At 64.0% G+C, this 16,989-nt stretch overlaps 2 protein-coding genes across 9 annotated transcripts in view; one reads left to right on the plus strand and one right to left on the minus strand.

The window, feature by feature from the left end:
- On the plus strand, positions 1–6,352 carry IRF5 (interferon regulatory factor 5). 8 transcript variants are annotated; one of them, XM_050969849.1, is made up of 10 exons: positions 1–133; positions 1,162–1,298; positions 2,422–2,791; positions 3,334–3,520; positions 3,850–3,902; positions 3,993–4,023; positions 4,099–4,380; positions 4,668–5,057; positions 5,357–5,475; positions 5,552–6,352. In XM_050969849.1, exons 3-10 carry the CDS (start codon positions 2,621–2,623, stop codon positions 5,783–5,785), a joined length of 1,467 nt encoding a protein of 488 aa, XP_050825806.1. In that variant the 5' UTR covers positions 1–133; positions 1,162–1,298; positions 2,422–2,620; the 3' UTR covers positions 5,786–6,352. The 8 variants fall into 8 exon arrangements, with proteins under 8 accessions (XP_050825806.1, XP_050825808.1, XP_050825807.1 ...); XM_050969851.1 differs by having other exon boundaries at positions 20–133; positions 1,166–1,298; XM_050969850.1 differs by lacking the exons at positions 1–133; positions 1,162–1,298 and adding an exon at positions 1,307–1,628.
- Positions 6,328–16,989, minus strand: part of TNPO3 (transportin 3) — a 22,061-nt gene continuing 11,399 nt past the window's right edge. The window contains exons 7-23 of the mRNA XM_050969808.1: positions 16,574–16,712; positions 15,359–15,505; positions 14,281–14,388; positions 13,863–13,954; positions 12,560–12,699; positions 12,304–12,495; positions 11,105–11,196; positions 10,530–10,606; positions 10,271–10,331; positions 9,679–9,819; positions 9,049–9,165; positions 8,524–8,618; positions 8,238–8,394; positions 7,780–7,947; positions 7,555–7,667; positions 6,889–6,979; positions 6,328–6,811 (exon numbers count right to left, since the gene is read on the minus strand). Coding sequence (XP_050825765.1) covers positions 6,919–6,979; positions 7,555–7,667; positions 7,780–7,947; positions 8,238–8,394; positions 8,524–8,618; positions 9,049–9,165; positions 9,679–9,819; positions 10,271–10,331; positions 10,530–10,606; positions 11,105–11,196; positions 12,304–12,495; positions 12,560–12,699; positions 13,863–13,954; positions 14,281–14,388; positions 15,359–15,505; positions 16,574–16,712 — 1,900 coding nt within the window. The 3' untranslated portion in view covers positions 6,328–6,811; positions 6,889–6,918. The remainder of the gene's footprint in view (positions 6,812–6,888; positions 6,980–7,554; positions 7,668–7,779; positions 7,948–8,237; positions 8,395–8,523; positions 8,619–9,048; positions 9,166–9,678; positions 9,820–10,270; positions 10,332–10,529; positions 10,607–11,104; positions 11,197–12,303; positions 12,496–12,559; positions 12,700–13,862; positions 13,955–14,280; positions 14,389–15,358; positions 15,506–16,573; positions 16,713–16,989) is intronic.

Genomic DNA, 16,989 nt, shown 5'->3' on the forward strand with positions numbered 1-16,989 from the left:
AAGTGAAGAGGGTGAATTGCGCCGGGCTGGGAGGAAACCCCGACCCAGCGGAGGACCAGCGTGCCCGGGAATGCAACGGCAGCAGCACCGGTTTGGGGTGGAAGGAGCGACTGCAGGATGACCCAAACCTGAGGTTTTCCCCCATTTTGTCCCCTGATCTCCCGTTTCCCAGAATCCCAGCCGAGATGCTCCATGCTGCCGCTCACCCGCCCAGGATCCCACTGTGGAGAAACCCCCAGCGAGGTCTGAGCAGATCCCCCTGGGATCCTGGGGAACACATCCCTTCCGCACCCCAAAACAGGTGCCTTGGGTGCCTTTCCCTAACCGGGATCAGGCCCTGGCGGGCGGCCAGACTCACAGGCTGCAGCTGTCCCTCGGGATCAGCTGGGATCCCGGGAAAAGCACGGACAGGGCAAGAACAGGCAGAGTGGTGGGATAAGCTGCAGCGCAGTCAGTGATCCAGGCGGGAATCCACCTGCTCCGCTCCTACCCCCTACTCACAGGGATCTGAGCCTCTTCCCTGGGAATCCACCAGGATCTGATCTGATCTTCTCCCGGGAATCCACGGGGCTCTACTCCCCCACCACCACCCTGAATCCAGTGGGATCCTCTCCTTTCTCCGAGCACTCCCCCGGGATCTGCGCTCCCCTCGAGAAAGCCCCGCTCCCGTTCCCAGCGGTCGTACCGGGATCGGGGCGAAAGATAACATTAAACCCCCGAGATCTGCGAGTTAAACGGGGCGAGACTGGCCCAAGCCCGCCGGGGCCCCCGAGTCCCCTCCGTCCCCCCGGGGACATCCCGACAGCGGCACCGCCGGGGACACATCCGCACCCCGCCCCCGCGTGGCAGTATTTAGGGGTCCCGTTCACCGGCGGGTGCGAGGGCAGGGGGAGTCCCGGTACCTCCTTCGGTTCTTCCTCCCGGGGCGGGGCGGGGGCACCGGGGGGGCGCGGGGGGCACCGGGGGGGCCCGGCGTGCGGCGGGGCGCGCCCGGCGCCATGCGAGCAGCCCCGCCCCCGGCCCCGGCCCCGCCCCGGCCCGGACAGGCCCCGCCCCCGTACCGGGAGAGTAGCCCCGCCCCGGGGAAGGTCCCGCCCATTCCCGCTACATTGTTGCCGCCCTTGGTGACGCCCACCTAAAACCACGCCCCCTCGTTGACAGACAGCTGACCCAGGGGCCGGAGCGTGGGCGAGCCCATAGATGAATGACAGCGATTGCGACCAATCAAAGCCCGCAAAGGCGCCCCCGTGTTCCCGCCCCCCGCGGAGAGCCCCTCGCGTCACGTGGAGATGGAAATGGTACTGTGTATGCAAATATATGCAAAGTGTATGTTAATGAGGGGTCTGCCAGCAGTGTGGGCTGACAGCTGGGGAGACGGGGCGGGACACGGGGGGGACACGAGGGGGACAAGGAGGGGGCACATGGGGGTGAAGAGCTGGGGGCCGCACTGCGGGGGCTCGGGGGCACACGAGAGGGGTGACACGACGGGAGGGTCCCATGGGGACACGGGGAGCCCCGCTCCACGCCCCGTGTCCCGGGGCGGTCCCGGCCGGTCTCGCCCCACGCCCACGCCCGGCTCCGCGTGCGGAAGCGCCGGGCGGCGGCCCCGGGAGCGGCCCCGAGCGCAGGTGAGACCCGGGGCCGCTCCCGACGGGCGCGGGGAGTCCGCGGGGGATTCCCGTGGGGTGGGACCCCGTGGGGAGGGGGCGGTGGGGAGGGGGCCGCGGCAGTGGGCGCCGTGGCGGAGCGATGCTGAGGTGCCGAGAAAAGCCGCGGGGACGCGCGGGGACAGTGCCCCGTCTGCGAGGGGGGCGGCAGCCCCGGACACGCCGTGCCCAGGCTCGGCTGCCGCCCCCATCCGTGCGACACGCGTGGGTGCTGCCTCGCAAGGAGGGACCGGCGGGGACCCCCGGCCCGAGGGGAGCGGGGGGGGCTCCCCTGGCGGGGCTCCTGTGACTGCGCAAGGACCGCGGTCGGGACTTCCCGTGTCCCCGTGTCCCCCATGTGCTCTCCGTGTCCCCCCATCCCTCGTGTGCCACCCCCTGACCCTGTGTTCCCCGTTCCCCCTCATCCTCTGACCGTGTCCTCTCCATCCCGTGTTCTCTCTCTCCTCGTCACCCGTGTCCCTCCTCCCTTCTCCATGTCCCCTGTCTCCCGCATGTTTCCCGTGTCTCTCCACATCCCGTGTCGCTGCGTGTCCCCCATCCCTCGTGTGTCCCCTGTCCCCTGTGTACTCCCCTTGTCCACTCTGTGTCCCCGTGTCTCCCATCCCGGGTCCTCCCCTTGTCCCTCGTGTCCCCTCCGTCCCCCTCACATCCCACGTTCCCTGTGTCCCACTCTCCGCTCTGTCCCCTGTCCCTGCTGTCCCTCCTGTCCCTCGTGTCCCCTCCCCTTCTCAGCTCCTCTTTTCTTTCCCTGAAGCCACCGCAGCTTCTGCTTTCGGGTGCGGGTGACGCCCCCGACACCCCCGGGGGAGGCAGAGCCCGGGGCGCCTCCCGCACCCTCCCGGCCCTGAAAGCGGAACCGGGGCTCCCCCGAGGGGCCGTGCGGGGCCCGGTTCCTCTTTCGGGACCGAGGGCGGCCCGCGGGGTCGCGCGGTGCCCGCCGGTGTCCCCGAGCCATGGAGCCCCCGCGGCGGGTGCGCCTCAAGCCCTGGCTGGTGGCCCAGGTGAGCAGCCGGCGCTTCCCGGGGCTGCGCTGGCTCGACCCCGAGCACCGCCGCTTCGTCATCCCCTGGGGACACGCCACCAGGAACCCCCCGGGGCCCCAGGACCACGACACCATCTTCAAGGTGACCCCGGGGACACGAGGCGGGAGTGACAATGGGCACGTGGGGCGGGGACAATGGGGACCTGGGGGACATGGGATGGGGCAAAGTGTGATGGGGTGACAGTGGGGACATGGGATGGGGTGATGTGTGATGGGGTGACAGTGGGGACATGGGATGGGGTGATGTGTGATGGGGTGACAGTGGGGACATGGGATGGGGTGATGTGTGATGGGGTGACAGTGGGGACATGGGGGACAAGGCACAGGAGTGACAGGGACACAGGATGGGGGTGACAAGGATGATGGGGTGACAGTGGGGACATGGGATGGGTGACAGTGGGGATATGGGGGACAAGGCACAGGAGTGACAGGGACACAGGATGGGGGTGACAAGGATGATGGGGTGACAGTGGGGACATGGGATGGGTGACAGTGGGGATATGGGGGACAAGGCACAGGAGTGACAGGGACACAGGATGGGGGTGACAAGGATGATGGGGGCACATGGGATGGGGGGTGGCAGGACACACAGGCTGGGGGTGCCGGGCGCTGACCCCCACGCAGGCGTGGGCGCAGGAGACGGGCCGGTACCGGGCCGGGGACCCGCCGGACCCGCCGCGCTGGAAGGCCACGCTGCGCTGCGCCCTCAACAAGAGCCGCGAGTTCCGGCTGCTGCTGGACGGGCCCCGCGGGTCCCCGGCCCAACCCTTCCGCATCTACGAGCTCTGCGAGGAGCCCCCCGGGGGCGCAGGTACCGGGGGGGCTCTGGGGAGGCCTTTGAGCAGCCCCCGAAGTCCCAGCACCCCACAAAGACCTGACATCCCCCAGGTCCCCCACACCCACAAACCCCAGCACCCCGTGAGGTCCCAGCCCCTCTGCAGCCCCCCACACCCCACAAGGACCCAGCACCCCCAGAGACCTGCCCCCCCTCCAAGGGACCCACCCCCCTGTGAAGCCTCAGTGCCCCATGAGTGCTCAGTACCCCTCAATACCCCCCTCATGGGTCCCCAGAACCCCTCAGTATCCCCTCCCAGCACCCCCAGTTCCCTCTGCAGTTCCCAGCCCCTCTGTCCCTTGCAGACGGGGGGGACGAGGATGACTATGGCTGCAGCGGGGAGGAAGACGTCAGCCAGGTATCTGGGGGGGCTCGGGGTGGGGGATCCCCAAACCGTGGACGCCCCAGAGGGCCAGGGGGTCCCTGTAACGCCCACTCTGCCCTGCAGCTCCACAAGATGACATCCCTGAGCATCGATGGTGAGTGGGGGGCTCAGGGTGGGTCGGGGTGTCAGGGGGCTGGGGTGCACCCTCTGACCCCCCTCTCTGCTCCAGACACACAGCACGGGGGGGACCTGCTGCCCCCCTACCCCTGGCCCAAGGAGGAGGCCCTCCCCTTTGCCAGCCGCTGCCCCCCGGGGGGGCCCTTTGGGCCTCCCCCCCCGGCACTGCTCCAGGGGGAGGCGGGGGGCGCCCACGGGGCCCCTGAGCTGCTCCCCGGTGCCCTCGCTGAGATGGGGCCCCCCCTGGGCCCCCCAGGGCCCTCGCCCGCCTGCCCGGTGGCACCAACAGAGCACCTGATCCCCGACCTGCTCGTCAGCCCTCACATGCTGCCACGTGAGCAGGGCTGGGGGGCCTGGGGGTGCCAGCTGGGGTGGCCATGGGTGTGGTGGCTGGAAGGACTGGGTTGGCCATGGGGTGCTGGGACAGAGTGGCCATGGGTGTGGGGTGGCCATGGGACAGATGGGAGTGGCCACAGGGTCGCTGGGTGAGGGTGGCCATGGGGTGGCTGGATTGGGGTGACCGTGGGCAGAGTGGCTGTGGGATGGATGAGGGTGGCCAGGGGGTGCACGGGGGTGGCCCTGGGGTGCTCCCAGCCCCTCTGACCCTGTGGCCCCCGGCAGTGACTGACCTGGAGCTGAAGTTCCAGTACCGGGGCCGCCAGGTGTGCGCCCTGACCGTCAGCAACCCCCACGGCTGCCGGCTGTTCCACAGCAGCCTGGAGCCCACGCGGGAGCAGGAGGAGCTCTTCGGGCCCCTGACGCTGGAGCAGGTGCCATTCCCTGCTCCCGACGCCATTCCCAACGAGAAGCAGCGCTTCTACACCCACCAGCTGCTGGACGTGCTGGACCGAGGGCTCATCCTGGAGCTGCAGGGCCAGGACCTCTTCGCCCTCCGGCTCTGCCAGTGCAAGGTCTTCTGGACTGGGCCCTGTGCTGCGCCCCAGCCCGGCCCCAACCCCATCCAGAGGGAGACAAGGACCAAGCTCTTCAGCCTCGAGGGCTTCCTCAACGGTCAGAGGGGAAGGGGGGGTGGCCCGATGTCCCTTGAGGGCAATGGAGTGGGATGGAGAGGCCAGCTGGGGTGGGGGCACACCAGGCACGTGGACACCATCAGGGGCAAAACGTGCAGTGGGGACACCAGCTGGAATGGTGGGGACACCAGATGGTACACGGGGACCTGGTGGAATGGGGGGACAGAGCCAGGATGGGGGTCACCAGCTGGTTCTCGGGATTGCCCTCAGTGGTGTGCTGGTGGCCCAGGCAGGTGTGGGGTCCTGTCCTGTCCCTCACCTCGGTGTTGGGCCCCGCAGGCCTCATCCAGTTCCAGAAGGGGCAGACCCCCACCCCACCCCCCTTTGAGATCTTCCTCTGCTTTGGCGAGGAGTGGCCGGACCAGAAGCCCAAGGAGAAGAAGCTGATCACGGTGCAGGTGAGGGGCCGGACCCGCGGCTGCCCCGGGGGCACGGCGGGGCCCCTGCCCCGGTGACGCCCTGCGGCTCCCGCAGGTGGTGCCGGTGGCGGCGCGGCTGCTGCTGGAGATGTTCTCCGGGGAGCTGTCCTGGTCGGCCGACAGCATCCCGCTGCAGATCTCGCACCCCGACCTCAAGGACAGGATGGTGGAGCAGTTCAAGGAGCTGCACCAGCTCTGGCAGAGCCACCAGCGGCTGCCGCCGGCGCAGCCCCCGCCCGGCCCCTCCACGGGGCCCTGGGCGCTGCCACCCGGCCCCCTGCCCCACTGACAGGGACACGGGGACAGCGGGACACTGCCAAGCGGGGTGAGTCACTCCGTGGCCATCTCAGCTGGTGGGGTTGGGGCCACCCAGCATCATCCTGGCAGTGACCAGCACCAGGGTGTGTGGCAGGGGAAGGACACGGTGCCCCTCGCCCTGGGGCAGCTCTGGGCCCCTCCCCGCATTGCCAAGGATCAGCCCCCTGGGAGGTTTGGGGGAAACAGCAAGAAAACAGGGCTGGGGTCGCCTTGGACCTGGAGCCCCCAGGGATGGGGGGTACCCAGCGCTGGGGGGGCACAAAGCAGCCCCAGCCCTGGAAGGAGAACCAGAGGGACTTTAGGAGGTTTTAATTTATTTTTTCAGTTTTTTGTTGTTTTTTATTGTTCTCGAGATGGCTACACACCCCCGGAGGGAACCGCATGCGCCCGCCCGCCCTGCCCGCACTCGAGCCACCGCCTCCTACCCCAAAATCAAACCAAAGAAAACCCCGAAAAAGGGAAAAAAAAAAGAAAAAACCAAACAAGAAAACAAACAAAAAAAGCAGAACAAAATAAAATATAAATCTCTATTTGCAGAGTCCGTCCCGCCTGTGTCGTCTCTGGGAGTCGGCAGCAGGCAGGCCACGGTGGGCTCAGGGGGGGCAGCGCCCCAGGACCCCCAGACTGACCCCCCCATCTTCCTAAACAATTTGTACTGTTTGTTTTTTGTTTGTTTCTTTTCCTTCTTTTTTGTCTCCATTTCACAGAAAGTTTTTCTACTTCTGTTGCTGCCGGGCGGGCGCGAGTGGCTCCGCGTGGCTCCGGTGCCTGGTGGGTTGCAGTCGGGATGGAGGCGCCGCCCTGGGGCTGCTGCTCGGGCGGTGGCCGAGCCCCGGGCCGGGGCCGCCGGGCAGGCGGGGCCGCCGGGCAGGCGGGGCCCCGAGCCCTCCTCCCGTGGCTCCGGACTCCGGGACGCGCTGGAGCGGGCGAGAGCCCTCGGCTGATTGTGGGACACATTCTTGGGTTGCTGTTTCCTGTCTTCTCCTTTAAGACATTCCTGGGAGGAGGAAGGGAGCTTCAACCCTTTGTCCCCGCTGTCCTGTGGGGTGGGGGACCCCGGAGCCAGGCCCTTACCTGGGAGACAGGTGCCACGTGGAGCCAGAGCTATCGGAACAGGCGGGTGAAGTCCCTCAGAGCCCAGCAGACTTGTTTACATTCCTCAGCACTGCAAGACAAGGGGGGACATCGGCGGATGACCCCAAGGGGACATTTGGGACCCAGGGAAGGTGTCCTGCCAAGGGATGGGAGCTGGGAGTGTGACAGCTCGCCTCCAAGGTGTTGGGAGAGAGGAAGGGACAATCACCAGGGCAGAAGGAGGTTGGCAGCTCCCAGGACTGTTCCTGGAGGAAACTCGTATGCTATCACGGTGGTGGGCTGGGTGGAAGGAACCAGCTGCCCCCGGGCACTCAGCGTCTGGGATTTGTCCAGGGACAAGAGGGAGGTGATGCTCCCAAAGCAGCTGGTGGCCCTGGGAAGGGACAGGCCTGGGCAGGGCCTGGCAGCTGGAACCAGTGACTCACGGGGATGAGGAGGTGGCTCGGGAAGGGCTGGTGGCTCCGCTGGGATTGGGCTGGGCAGAAAAACCCGTTGGGTGACAGCAAGGGCGCCCCAGGGCCCCGTGTGCCCGTGCAGGCAGGTGGCACATCCCAGCAGGATCAACAGCACAGGCACGGCTGGGACTGCTGGAGGCCAGCCTGAAGGAGGGAACTGGTGCCAGCTGGAGACCCTGGTGGCTCTCACCTGGTGACCTGCTTGTGGAAGTCGGTGAGCTGTTTGTGTGTCACCTGGATGGCTCCGCCCGTGGTTTCCTTTGGCAACCCCTTCAGCGAGTTCTCCAGCCAGCGGCAGAACGTCTGTGCCAGGGAAAGGGAGGAACTCGGAATGTGGAGCCCAACTTGGCTCCCGGGCCCTGCCTTGGCAGAGCCTCGGGGTCCCAGCCCTGCCCTCTGGGGTCCCTCCCCTCACCGGGCGGTCGATCTGCATGATCTCCCAGAGCACCTCGGCGACGTCGGGCAGGGTGTAGGGCGGGAGGCAGAAGCAGCACGTCTGCAGGAGCTGGTTCACGAGCTGCTGCCCCAGCTGGGTCATCACCTGGTTGATGAGCTCCTTCCGCACCTCAAAGTCCTCCTCATGCTGTGGGAGGAAGGAGAAGCGGGTGGGCAGGGCCTGGGGACAGGGATAAGCTCCTCGCTCTGCAGGCAACCCCCAGAGCTGCTCTGCCAGCACTGGTGGAGAAACCAGGGTGGCTTGTGGGGACAACAGGACAGGGCAGATGAGGATGGTGGGGCTGATGGGGTTTGGAGCAGCCTGGGACACTGGGAGGTGTCCCTGCCATGGCAGGGGTGGAACTGGAGGGGCCTTGAGGTCCCTTCCCACCCAGCCCATTCCATGATTCCATGGTGACATCCCCACGGGTCACTCACGTCGTTGGCCACGCCGGTGTGGATCAGATCCCGCAGGAATTTCATGACGCTGCAGTTGGCATCCCGGTGGTCCAGGGTGGTGGCAGCGATGGCCCACTGCAGGATGGGGATCATCACCTGGCTGCGCAGGAGGGTGATGGGGCTGCGCTGGATGAACCTGCCCGGGGAGACAGACAGACCTCAGGGCAGGTCCTGCCTCTCCCCACTCCACTGCTCCCGTGGGTGCTCCCACAGGGACCCTCCACGAGGGAAGAGGGGCCGGGTGGCCTGTGGAAGGAGGTGGCACCTGGCTGCCAGGCGGAAGAGGTCATCCACGGTGTCCGGGTGGTTCTGGAGGCCGTTGGGTTGCTCGAGGAGCTGGAAGGTGGGGATGCAGAGAGCCTGGGGAGAACAGGGATCCATCAGCAGCTACTTGGGATCACTCCTCAAGCTGCCCTTCCCCACATGGAACAGGCCAGGGCTGCCCCATCTCTGGAAGTGTCCAAGGACAGGCTGGAGGGGGCTGGGGACAACCAGGGATAGTGGAAGGTGTCCCTGCCCATGGACACACTTCAAGGTCCCTTCTCACCCAAACCATATAGACTGGATATTAAGGAAAATTCCTGCTGGAAAGGCTGTCCAGCCCTGGCAGAGCTGCCCAGGACAGGGGTGGAGTCCCCCACGCCCAGAGGGATTTAAAAGCCATGTGGATGTGGCACTTGGGGACAGGGTCAGTGGTGGCCTCGGCAGTGCTGGGGGACGGTTGGACTCGATGGTCTCAGAGGGATTTTCCCCCCTGAGTGACGCTGTGATTCGGGCAGGCGGGCCCCACCTGCAGCATGTCGAGCAGGCCCTGCCGGCAGCCCTCCTCCATGCCGTACTCATCCACCAGGATGCTGCCCAGGTAGAGGAAACAGGAGTGCTGGTGTTCCCGGTACACATTCACCATCTGGGGAGACAGGAACGCTACACTGGCACAGCCACATCTGCCCTGACCCCACATCCCTCTGGGCCCAACCTGTCCCCTGTGGGCAGGGACACCCCAGTGGACTTGCTCAGGTCCTGGAGCATCTCTGCTGAGGGCACCTGAGCCTGCAGCACTTCTCCATGGAAGCTTCCCCTTGGAGCCTGGCAGGAGCCAAGTGGAGCAGGGAGCAGCCAGCTCTGCTATTAAGGGATCCTTCCCTCAGGTTGGTTACCTCCCCAGGAGCTGCACCATGCAGGGTTTCACACACTCCTCCCAAATCATACACACATGGGGATCCACAACCCCCCGGCACCCCCACCTCTTCCAAAGCCTCTCTCCTCCCCAAGGGCTTATGCTGGAATTCCCAAGACAGCCAGGATCCACTGCAGCACTTCCCAGCGCCCACAGCCACCCTGCGATGCTTGTGGCAGCCACAGGGACCTGAGTGAGCCCCCGCCGGGCCAGCTGTGTCCCCCGCAGAGCCCCCAGCCCCACCTGGGTGACGAGGGGCTGCAGCAGCGCGGCCGAGCCCTTGCCCACGCAGCGCACGGCGAAGCGCAGGCAGCGGCAGCAGCGCTCCACGATCCGGTTGTCGGCACTGTGCTTGTTCAGGGTCTCCGACAGCACCGGCCAGATCTGGGCACGGACACGTGGGGGGGTCACACCCGACCCAGAACACTGCCCGCTCCCTCCCGGTCCCCAAACACCCCGATCCCAGTGAGGGATGGCAGATGAGGGGGAAAAGCTTTCTGGAGGAGCCTGGGGTGGTTTCTCCCCTCCAGTGCAGCATGGCAAATGGGACATGGACAGGGAAATCAATCACCTGGGGCATTCCCAGAGCCAGGGCCCCTTCCAGAGGGCTGAAGCCTCAGATTTCCCCCTCCACGCCCCAATCCCTGCTTCCAGGAGGGACAGGAGGGTGCCCCACAGCTCCCCTCCCGTGCAGCCCTGGGCAGACACATGGATCCGCTGGCAGTCAGGGACTGGGACTCTGTACAACGCCCCAGGTACCCCCACACCTGGGAACTCCCACCCCAAAACCCCCCACCAGAACCCTGTCCCCAAATCCCAGCCCTTTCCCACGCACCTCCTGAATGACTTTTTGGCACGGGTGGACCTGGCCGTTCTCAACAAGGGGGTTGGTGTGTCTGTGGGAACAGCCAAGGGTTAAGGGGGGTTGGGATTAAAGCCAAAGGAAAGGTCGGAGCTGTAGGAAGTGGACCAGGAACTGGTTTGGGGGGCACCTCAGGAGCTGGAACCTGGGGAAGCAGAGACTTCCAGCGCGTTCCCCAAGGGCTGGAGAGTCAGGGTCTGGGGGAGCAGCAGTGCCCCAGCTCCTTCCTCACCTGAAGATGACGGCGAGTCGATCCAGGGGCACTGTAGGGTCTGAGGAGAGGCCATTGCTTGGCTCCTGGGAGAGCAGCTGGAAAACAAGGGAAAAGGATAGGATTTTAGGAGCACAGGTAGCCCTGGGAAGACACTGCCTGGACACTGACCCCACCAGCAGCACCTCTGCCCCTCCTCAGGTGGGATTAGGGAAGACCTCAGTCGTGGATGTGTCCTGTGTGGGTGCTGGGCCCTGTCCCCACAGTACAAGGATGAGAGGGAACGGCCTCTAGCTGTGCCAGGGGAGGGTCAGGTCGGACACTAGGGAAATTATTCCTGGCACTGGCACAGCTGCCCAGGGCAGGGGTGGAGTCCCCATCCCTGAAGGGATTTAGGAGCTGTGTGGATGTGGCGCCCGGGGACATTAGTGGTGGCTTTGGCAGTGCTGGGGAACAGTTGAACTAAAGGGGCTCCAGGGGTTTCTCCAACCCTGACAATTCCTGGCTCTGAGGACACAGTTGCTGTAGCAGGGCTGGGGCCTGGCCACTGTCCCCACTGTCCCCTCCCAGCTGCTGTCCCCCCCATGCTGACCCACCTTCTTGAGCGCCAGCACCTGCACGGCGCAGAGCTCGCTCAGGCACTCCGAGATCTTCTCCAGGGGCAGCCGGGCCAGCACCAGCGCCGTGCCTGCAAGGACACACAGCTCAGGAGCAGGGAGGGCACAGGGGCGATGACATTCCCAGATGGAATGGCTGCAGGAGAGGGCTGGGGCCTGGGAGAGCTTCCCCACAGCTGAATCTGGCTCTGGCTGAACCAGACACAGAAACACTTCAGTCCCAGCAGGGAGCAACGCTGGTGTGAGGGACAGGGACAGGCCAGCAGATGCCATAAGCACATCTGGGCTCACCACGTGTCCCCAGTGTCCCCGTCCCAGTCCAGCAACACTGTGAGATCCTAGGAATCTCCAGGGAAGGCACTTCGGGACTCCCAGCCATGGAACACGAGGAGCACTGAGTTGCTCCCACTCCCAACAGGCAGCAGCTCATTCCAAGCTCTGGCACAGCCAGGATCTGGCTGTGGTGCCAACCACCCCAGGGAGAAACCTCCCTGGCTCAGGAATTCCTGGTTTGTCCTAAGGAAGGGGGAGAAAACCCTTTGGCAGGGAGAGGAGCAGCTCGGCCAGTGCTGGGGCATCCAGTAGGACAAGGGGAGTTTTGTCTCCCATGGCAGCACACGACTGCAGGGAAGGGTCCCTGGCTCTGGGGAGAAAGACTCCAGCAGCACTGGAATTCACTGAAAATCTTTAAGGCAGGTCCTTAAAACCAGCCCTGGTTGAGGAGGCTCATGGTGCCCAACAGTCCAGTGAGACACCAACACTCTGAGTTTAAAATCTCCATTCTTGAGCCCAAACTCTCTAAAAGAATGACCAATACTCCCAAATCTCCACCCTCTGTGTCTAGCAGGTGATCCCCAGAGTTTGGATGGAGCAGTGACCCACTGCCAGCCTGGCTCTCAGCATTTCCCACACATTCTTCCCACATATCCAGCCCAGGACAGTCCCTGAGTTCTGTCTCAGGGATGGGGACAGTTAACAATCTAGGATTTATTTCTGCCTCCAGCCCCAAGGGAACTCCTGAGGACACTCTGCATGTGGAATGGGACTTGGGGCCCATCAGGACAAACCCCATGAGGACAGGCTCAGCACCCTGGGGAGAACTCCCATGGATACCCCAGCAGTTCCTGTAGATCCCCCAGCAGACCCCAAGATAACCCCCAGATCCCAGGGATACCCACCCTTGAGCAGCCCCACGGCGGCCTCGGGCGACAGCGCGAAGGAGTCGAGGGCGCGGGCGATCTCCAGCAGCCCCGAGAAGTGCTGGGCCATGTGGTCCCGGCACACGGAGCAGATGTTGTGGATGGCCTTGGCCGCGGCCGACGCCAGGCGCCGGTCACAGAGCCCCTTCATCAGGTAGCCCAGCACGGGATCTGCAGAGACAGGGGCTCAGTGGGGGCCGGCGGGCGCGGCGGGGCCGCGGGGCGCGAGACTCACCCAGGAATTGCGGGTTCCTGTCCACCACCTCGCTCATCTCGCCCACCAGCTCGATGCTGGTGTAGCGCACGGCCGTGTGCACCGACTCGGGCAGCCGCACCACGCCCTCCAGCACCTCCACCAGCGTCGGGTTGTTCTCCCTGCGGGACAGCCTCGGCTCAGCGCCCGGAGCCGGCTGGGAGGGGCTGCCGGACCCTCCGCCCCACAGGAGACTCTGAGCGTGCCCTGTGACAAACCCTGCGAGGGTGGGGCTCAGCCCCGGACACCAGAGCCACAGCAGGGAAAGGACAGGGAACACTGAATGCCCCCAGGGAGAGCCCCACCACTACTGGGGGACATGAGAACCAGGGGGGTTCATTACCTGGGAACTGAGCCCCACAAGAACCAGGGGGTTCATTACCTGGGAACTGAGCCCCACCACTATGGGGACATGAGAACCAGGGGGGTTCATGATCTGGGAACTGAGCCCCACCACTATGGGGGGGACATGAGAACCAGGGGGTTCATTACCTGGGAACTGAGCTCCACCACTACTGGGGACATGAGAACCAGGGGGGTTCATGATCTGGGCACTGCCTCCTCTGCTGTAGGAGGGTGTGATGGGTGATCCCAGGCTGGTGGGGCAGAGCCCCCAGTGCTTCCAGCCAGCACTCCCAGGAACAGGGTATAGGAAAAGCGAGCAGGAGCAGACTCAACACAGATAAGAGGAGCTGGTGATGTGAAGGGACTGAGGTGACTTCTCCAGGTGCGTGGGGAGCAGAGGGATAGGACTGCCAGCCTCACAAGGAAGGGAGGGATGGTGTTACCAGCCTCCTTGGGAAAAGGAGTGACAGCAATCACAGCCCCCCAGGGAAGAGAGGGATGGGGATCCCAGTGTCCCAGGCGTGGGAGGGACAGCATTCCAAGCCCAGGGAAGGTCAGCTGGGTTGTCCCACTGCTGGCAGCACACAGGACTTGCTGTGGGCTCACCACCCTGGGTGTCACCTGTCCATGCTTCCACTGTCACTAACATAGGCGGAAACAGCTTCAGTGACTTAACCTTCACTAAGGATACCTAGGAAAGCTCCACCTGGATGTGGAAGGATCCCCAATGAATGGCTTGCGTGTGAACAGACCTCAAAGCCCCTCCAGTGCCACCCCTGCCATGGCAGGGACACCTTCCACAGTCCCAGGTTGTTCCAAGCCCGGTCCAACCTGGCCTTGGACACTGCCAGGGATGGGAATGTCCTTGGGGCATTTGTGGTGTCTGTGTCACATGGAGGCAGCCCCAGTCCCCAGCTCCCTGGCCACAGGCAGGACTCACTGGTCGACGCTCTTGGCGATGGAGGCCATGATGAAGAGCACAGCTTCTGTCACCTCCCAGGGCGGGTTCCCGTCCTTGAGCGTGGCGTAGAGCTGCAGGGGGGACGGTCACCGAGGGGCCAGGAGCGCCCATCACCAACCCCTGCCCCCAAGGCCCTGCTCCTGGCCCCTCCCACCCCCAAACTCCCACCCCAGCTGTGGGCCCACGGAATCCCCACATTCCACAGGCCACCCTGACACTGTGGGACCACAGTGGCTTTCCCCAAAATGTCAGAAACCTCCTGCTGCTCCCACACCTCCCGCTCTCCCAGAACAGCTCCCACCACACATGTGTGACCTCCTCCAGTCCCAAAGGCCACCAGGGCTCAGAGACCTCCCTTGGCATTTGTGTGCACCTCACTGCACTCCCACAGACTCACCTGAGCAAAACACTCCACTGAGCCCACCAGGAAGATCAGGTCCTTCACCAGGTCCGAGACACGCATCCGGAACTCCCCGAAGTCATCGGTCTCCTCCGGGACTCCCTCCTGAGGGAGAGGAGGGAGAGCACAAGGGCAGCTCAGGGGAGTTCAGGTTCCCACTTAGCCACAGCCAGGGGAACACCGGTGATTCTGTCTCAAGGAGAGCCAGCATTCCTGCTCTCCTGCTGCAGACCAGGCTGCTGGAGGGTCTGGAGAGCTGTGCCCAAGGAAAACATGACCAGCCTGAGCACACACTGAGTATTCCTGCTCCAACAAAGAGAGGAAGGGATGGGAAACAAGGGGATGGGGAGGGGAGGAGAGAACAAACCATCCCAGAGTGCAGGGAAGAAGATACCAGCTCTGGCTAGGGAGCCATGCCATCCTGATCCCAACAAAACTGCCTCAAGCAGGGACAACACAGCTCCCAAGGGGACACACACATCCCACTGCCCACTGCCCAGCTGTTCCCCAGGGACACACACACATCCCACTGCCCAGCTGTTCCCCAGGGACACACACACACATCCCTGCTGTTCCACAGGGACACACACACACATCCCAGTGCCTCCACAGGGACACACACACATCCCAGTGCCTCCACAGGGACACACACACACATCCCAGTGCTTCCACAGGGACACACACACATCCCAGTGCCTCCCAGGGTCACACACACATCCCAGTGCCTCCACAGGGACACACACACACATCCCAGCTGTTCCACAGGGACAGACACACATCCCAGCTGTTCCCCAGGGACACACACACATCCCAGCTGTTCCCCAGGGACACACACACATCCCAGCTGTTCCCCAGGGACACACACACATCCCAGCTGTTCCCCAGGGACACACACACATCCCAGTGCCTCCACCAGGGACACACACACATCCCAGCTGTTCCCCAGGGACACACACACATCCCAGCTGTTCCCCAGGGACACACACACATCCCAGCTGTTCCCCAGGGACACACACACATCCCAGCTGTTCCCCAGGGACACACACACGCCCCTGCCCATTCCACAGGCCCTTACGTGGTCCGAGTCGAGCTGGCAGTGCCGGGCCAGTGCGTGCAGCAGGCGCTGGATGTAGGCTTTGAAGATGCTGTGGATCACAGCATCGTCCGTCTTGTACAGGTGCTCCCCCAGTCTATACCAGAAGTTAAAGGAAATTTCTACCACCTGTTTGGAAAGAAAAATACAGCATTTTGTTACCAGCAGAATGTTTTTCCCCACTCTGTCAGTAGTCCCAATGGAGGAGCAGAAACCCTGGCCCCGGGTGGCAGCAGCACAGATGTGTCAGACCTGCTGTGCCACGCAGTGGTGACACTGGGATTGGTCGCCCCAGATCCACTGATTTCTCTGCCTGTCAGTTAATAAAGGGCTTGGGATCCCCCAGTGACACTGAAGAGCTGCCACAACCCTTGGCAGCCAAAGCCTCTCCAGCCCAGAACCACCCCAGCGTGGGGCCTGGAGCACTGGGAGCAGCTTGCACTGCAAGTGGATGCAGTCCCTTTGCGGTGGGTTCTTTTATCTATTGTGTGGTTACTGCACAAAAACCATGACTGCAGATTTAGTCAGGAGCAGCTGCAGAGCTCCATGTCCCCCTCAGCACTGAGGGCACAGGATGAGGTGGTGGCCAAGGAAAACTGAGCTTAAAAGACCTCGGAAGGGAGGAAAAGGGTCCCAGGGACCCCAGGGAGCACAGGGGGCCTGCTGGAGCACAGCTGCCCTGCACCTCCCATGGCAAACCAGCCAGGCAGCAGTTTCCATCCACTGAACACAGGCAGGGATCAGCAACTGGCACTTAAAGGTTTGGGAAGAATAAAAGGATAAAGAATTAAATAAAGAATAAAGAGAGCAAAGCAATGACAAGGTTTCCTCCTAAGGCAGGTGGGCGGGCACTTTGATGTGAACCAGCCTTTCAGTCACTCACAGGGCAAAATTCCCAGAACCACAAATCCCCACTGAGCTCAACCTGAACACGTGGGAAAGCATGAACAGGGGTTTCAGAGCTGTGCTGGCAACTCCAGGACACCCAGAAGGAAACGCGAAGCCAGAGTCCTGCCCATGAGTGCAGAGCAGGGATTCCAGAGCCCGCAGCTCACAGGGCCACAACTGTGGCAGCAGGGGCAGGGGCAGGGGCAGGGGCGGGGGCGGGGGCAGCAGCAGCGGGGACAGCAGCAGCGGGGGCAGCAGCAGCGGGGGCAGCAGCAGGGGCAGGCTTTGCCCTGCCTGGCTGCAGCTCACCTCGTACTGCGGGTGCCCCGCGCAGATGAGCAGCAGCTCCAGCGTGCGCAGGTCGCCCAGGCCCTGGCCCGGCGTGCACACGATCTTGTCCAGGAAGGTCTCGCACAGCTCGGTGAACACACGGCAGTAGTTGAGCACCCTGCAGAGGGACAAGGGGACAGGGGCTGGATCAGCCTCACGGGCTTTAGCCTAGTGCAGGGCACGGCTGGGCCAAAATGTGCCCAGGGCCTTGGTCAGAGCGAGAAACCCCAACTTCTGCTTTGCCAGCAGCTGGTAGACGCTCCAGCAGCAGAAGTGGGTGCAAACACTGGGCTCCAATAAGCAAATCTGCTGAATTACTGATCTCAAACTTCTCCAAAAACCCAGTGAGGGCACAGCTCCAGTCCAGCCCAGCCCCTGGCCCCTCCATGTCTCTC

Source organism: Serinus canaria, chromosome 1A (assembly GCF_022539315.1).
Source record: "Serinus canaria isolate serCan28SL12 chromosome 1A, serCan2020, whole genome shotgun sequence".
Classification (NCBI taxonomy): domain Eukaryota; kingdom Metazoa; phylum Chordata; class Aves; order Passeriformes; family Fringillidae; genus Serinus; species Serinus canaria.

Bases quoted from the DNA above. Each gene is read 5' to 3' on its own strand.
- IRF5 (XM_050969849.1), top strand. From the start codon at position 2,621: ATGGAGCCCCCGCGGCGGGTGCGCCTCAAGCCCTGGCTGGTGGCCCAG. The intron at 2,792-3,333 runs GTGACCCCGGGG...ACCCCCACGCAG, and splicing joins ACCACGACACCATCTTCAAG to GCGTGGGCGCAGGAGACGGG. The intron at 3,521-3,849 runs GTACCGGGGGGG...TGTCCCTTGCAG, and splicing joins GGAGCCCCCCGGGGGCGCAG to ACGGGGGGGACGAGGATGAC.